Genomic DNA, 4,361 nt, shown 5'->3' on the forward strand with positions numbered 1-4,361 from the left:
TAAAATTGCCAATAGAGAAATTGCTGGCAGATTGAAAATGTTGGGCAATGTCAAATGAGCTGTTACTTCAAAAAGCACACAGAAGACCCTGCTGATCTGTATTAGTTTACATTTATTCTTAATTTCTAAAAGTTATGACTTTTTTTTTTTATTTGAAGAGAGCAGCCACAGAATCAGCAGATTGCTGCCCTTTCAAGCAACAACAGCCAAGGCTAAGTTCATGGCATGCAAGACTGTCTGGGCTTTGTCATCTCTAAAGACAGCCAGGAGTTGTCTAAAGACAGAAAAGAGTTGCACTTCTAGCCATGTTCCAGTTCCACAAAGATCTGTGCAAACAGTGTTTAGCTGGTGGGGGAATAATAACCGTCTTTATTTCCAGGAATGACAGTACTGTGTGTTTCAGTGCCTAAAAAAAATGAGGTGTTTTCTCTGTGTTTTCTGCTTTAACTTCCTCGGTGGCAGGGCGCGTGGTGTCCGTGGCACAGCAAGCGCTCGCGAGGGCTTCACGGTGGTTGATCAGCATCTGACAAGGCCATGCAGAGGCGGGGTAGCAGGGTGAGCTCAGCGTGAAACGGGGCTGGCCGGGTGAGAAGCAAGCTGTTCTCTCTCATGGAAAAGAGTTAATTATCGTTTGGGGGGTGGAAGGAGTTTCCTGAAGCTGAGCACTAGTCAAATTAGAAGCACTGTGCAGATACACAAGATCTCTTCGACTGATCATCTGTCTTTTCACCTCATGCTGAAGATTTAGTGGAAAAGTGAGGATTTTGCTACACGTGGTTCGTGTGCAGTTCAGTTACACAACTTCTTTCTTTCTTTTTTTTTTTAACTTGTCTCTCTCTTCTCCCACATCTCCATTCTCCAAACTGCCAACTACATCTACTGCTTCTATTTGTCTGAAGTGGGGAGATTTTGAAGTACAGAAGCTTTGCCAAAGTTTGTGGTTTTTATCCAAGCTAACTTCTTCTATTTCTGTGGTTTACTTTGGGCTGCGTATTCATCTAGATGGAGATGGTGATCAGAGTGGAAAATCTGGGCATTTCATATTTGGGCTAGCAATTACTTTTCATTCTGTAGAAAAGAAAACAAACATAGAAGTCCTGCTTACTCTCAAAATATCTGGTTGTCAGACCTCTTTTGCAGAAGCTCCATGTTGTATCCTTTTTGTAATGGACTGATAAAGAGTGGGTTTATTCCCTTGCACAACACTTAAAAAAAAAAAAAAACAAAACAAACAAACAAAAAAAACCCAACAACAAACAAAAAAACCCCCGAAAAAACCCATTCTGTTTGCTCATCTTTTCTTCCATTGTTCATCTTTTGTTCCTTTCTGGTGAAATAGTTTTCTCTTTCTCCAGTTTCTCCTATTTTATACAATCTGAATGGCTAACTGTATTTAAAGGTATTTGTAAAGTGCCTCTGGCAGAAGGGTTTAGGCACCTCTCTTCTTGCATGCAATTGAAATGGCAAGAGAGACCATGCTTGTATTCCTGGCTGGCTGTGTTGGGTCATTGTTTAAGGGGCAAGATGGGAAAGGGGGCTGCTGTTAAAGAACTCTGGAAGATTTGCCCAAATTTGCTGTTAATGGGATAGGATATTTTCACCCCTTCCTTCTCTGTCTTGCTCTTTTCCTTTCTCTTCACAGGACTGCTTCAATTCCTTCATCGTCCTGCAATGCGTGTCCATGTCACAACCTGATGCTGTGAGGACCTGCTAGTCCAAGGCTGACTCTTTGCTTTTGCTGCAGGCTGAGTCCTTGGGTTTGAAGACTCATTGACATCACTGAAATTGATGCTTGGACCTTCAAGGGAAGAGACTTTCTGACGGCCCTGCTCCACTCCACCTGACCCTATGACTGGAGGGTTCACTGTCGCTCCATCCTTTGCTCTCCAGTTCCACAAGATGGGTTCATTCAGAAGGCCCCGACCTCGCTTCATGAGCTCCCCAGTCCTCAGTGACCTGCCACGGTTCCAGGCAGCCCGGCAGGCTCTGCAGCTCAGCTCCAACTCTGCCTGGAACAGGTGAGCAGGACCCACCGGGGCCGAGCTCTTGCCCTGCAGCAGTCCCGCGGTGAGGGCTGTTCGTGTCTAATCTTTGTGCTTCAGACCATTTATGGCTAATCTCATCTGTTTATAAGCATGCGTGAATTTTTGGCATGCCCAGGCTATGCTGGCATTGAAAGCCTCCATGAAGATGACCTAAGTAGTGTTCAGCCTTGGTTTTGGCCAGTGTTGTTCAGAGGTACTGTCTTGAAGTAAAACAGAATTGCTCTTTGTTAACCGTTTCGTCTTCTAAGTACCATTTAGGAAAACAGATTCCTAGCACTGTAATAAAGGCCAGGTTCCTAATGCACAACAGGCATTTATTTGCAAATTGTGAAGCTATTACCACGGTCAAGTTCCTCTGACAACTGCTAAGCCTGTGGCTTCTACCAGCATTTCCTACGGGCAGCCAAATCCTGTCTGCAGTGCGTGTCCTGCAGCAATGGCAGCTGGAAAAACAATGTGTAGGGTGAAGGGTGAGATGTCCTGACCTGATCTAATGGTCTGCTGCTACCAAAAGTGAGTGTTCCCACCTTCCTTTCTGCCACCTTGTGCCAGCTCTGCACTCCGCAGAACCCTCTCTTGCTGGCCTAGCTCAGCTTACTAACGTTGCATAGAAGTAGCCTGCCAAAAACACGGCAGTTTTGTGCCAGGATAGTGAGCTGAGGTCTGTGAAGTGTGCAGATGCCCTAAGTGGCCCACAGAAGGGAATGCCTGTTAAGGGAATGACACCTCCTCTTGTTAGCCATGACAAACCTTTAGACCTGCTAAACCATCTCGTATGCTGTCACTTTATGAACTTCCTCTGTGCTGGGGAGAGACGTGTGAGTTAGAAGAACCTCCAGCAGCATCTTACAAGCATTAACAGGGCTTAAAGTCGGGTCTGACTGAGGTGATGCTGGCTGCAGAATGTCTTCCAGCCCAGCCAGGGTCCTGCCAGACACTGCAGGTTGGGTGGTTCCTGCTAGCATCACTGGACAACGCAATGTGACGTGTTTGGCAGATATTGCCAAAAATCTGTGTCTCCTCATAGCAGCTAGCCTGCAGCGCACAGATCCCCTAAACAGTTGTGTTAAAGATATCTGGTGTGAATTTGTTCTTTGTCAACAGTGTCCCTGTCACAACTTGCCCTCGCTTACTCTAGGCACAACTTGAGGTTGGTTCTGCTCCGTCTCCCATGAGAGCTGTAGGCAAATAAGAGTGATGATTTCCAGGGGAGAAAGAGTGGAAGTATTTAAGTGCAATTAACCTCTCCACCCCATTATAAGCACTCAGCTTTTGGTGGCTGGCTCACATTGTGCTCTGTTAAATCACACTGGTGGCTGTTATTTATGCATGTTGTACTGTCTCATTTCTTTTTTGGCAGTGTTCAAACAGCAGTGATAAATGTGTTCAAAGGGGGAGGCCTGCAGAACAACGAACTTTACACCCTGAATGAAAATATCAGGTAGGTTGCTGAAATGCATGAAAAAGGATTTTTGTTGCTGCTTGTTTGGCGTTTGCTTACTTTTGTTCCCCTGCAGAAGCGCAGTTAGTGGATATTGGTGAGAGGAGCAGGGATCGGAGCAAACTTAAGCACAGCTTTGGGGTTTCAGGGCAGCTTCTCTTCTGCTGTTGGGTGGAGTGAATGGCATGGGGTGCTTGGATAATGTTTCTCTGACTTGTGTGGATGTGTAGCTTTGATGTGTAATGGCTTGGATTATAAGGATTTTGTCCTCTCCCAGGGAGTTTGCCTCTTCTGGCTGTTTTTTTACACATTTTTATCAGGGCATTTGTGATGATAGTAACACCTCTTTTCTAAACCCAAGCTTCTCAGAACTGTGGAGTGTTTAAAATGAAAGAAAAAGACAGCATTTCATTTAAAAGTTTAATCTTCACATGATAATTGCAGACCAAGACCTGATAATATGAACCCTATGAAAAACCTGAAAGCCAAACAAACATTTTCTAACACTGATGCTAGTGATGATTAAAAAGATAATCATGAAACCTGCTTTAAAAAAATTATCTGTGGTTTCATTCTGATTAGTTGGAAAGTTTAGCTAGCAATAGATAGGACTGGAGGTAGACAAGGAACAATTTATTCTTGCCTTGCTTCCAGGTGCCACTAAGAGTGGCATCAGAGTTCATGGATGTAGTTCCTCGTCTTGCTGTCTTTCCCACTACATCCATATTAATTCATCATGAATGCTGTCATATAGGTTTCTGCTTCTCCTTTTATATGCCCCCCATCCCTATTGCATTTTTCCTGAACACCAAGATTCAAATGGCAATTTGGGCTAAGCATGTACTAAGTAGCAGTCTAAACTACCCCTTTCCCTA

The 4,361-nt window shown here is 44.4% G+C and overlaps 1 protein-coding gene across 1 annotated transcript in view; it reads left to right on the forward strand.

Annotated features, from left to right (window-relative positions):
• The first annotated feature begins 1,833 nt into the window (after nt 1-1,833).
• PRR5L (proline rich 5 like) overlaps nt 1,834-4,361 on the forward strand; it is a 33,100-nt gene continuing 30,572 nt past the window's right edge. Inside the window, exons 1-2 of the mRNA XM_009647549.2 lie at nt 1,834-2,018; nt 3,406-3,486. Of these exons, the coding sequence (XP_009645844.1) occupies nt 1,849-2,018; nt 3,406-3,486 (251 nt within the window). The 5' untranslated portion in view covers nt 1,834-1,848. The remainder of the gene's footprint in view (nt 2,019-3,405; nt 3,487-4,361) is intronic.

This window comes from Egretta garzetta, unplaced genomic scaffold (assembly GCF_000687185.1).
Source record: "Egretta garzetta isolate BGI_Z169 unplaced genomic scaffold, ASM68718v1 scaffold329, whole genome shotgun sequence".
Lineage (NCBI taxonomy): Eukaryota > Metazoa > Chordata > Aves > Pelecaniformes > Ardeidae > Egretta > Egretta garzetta.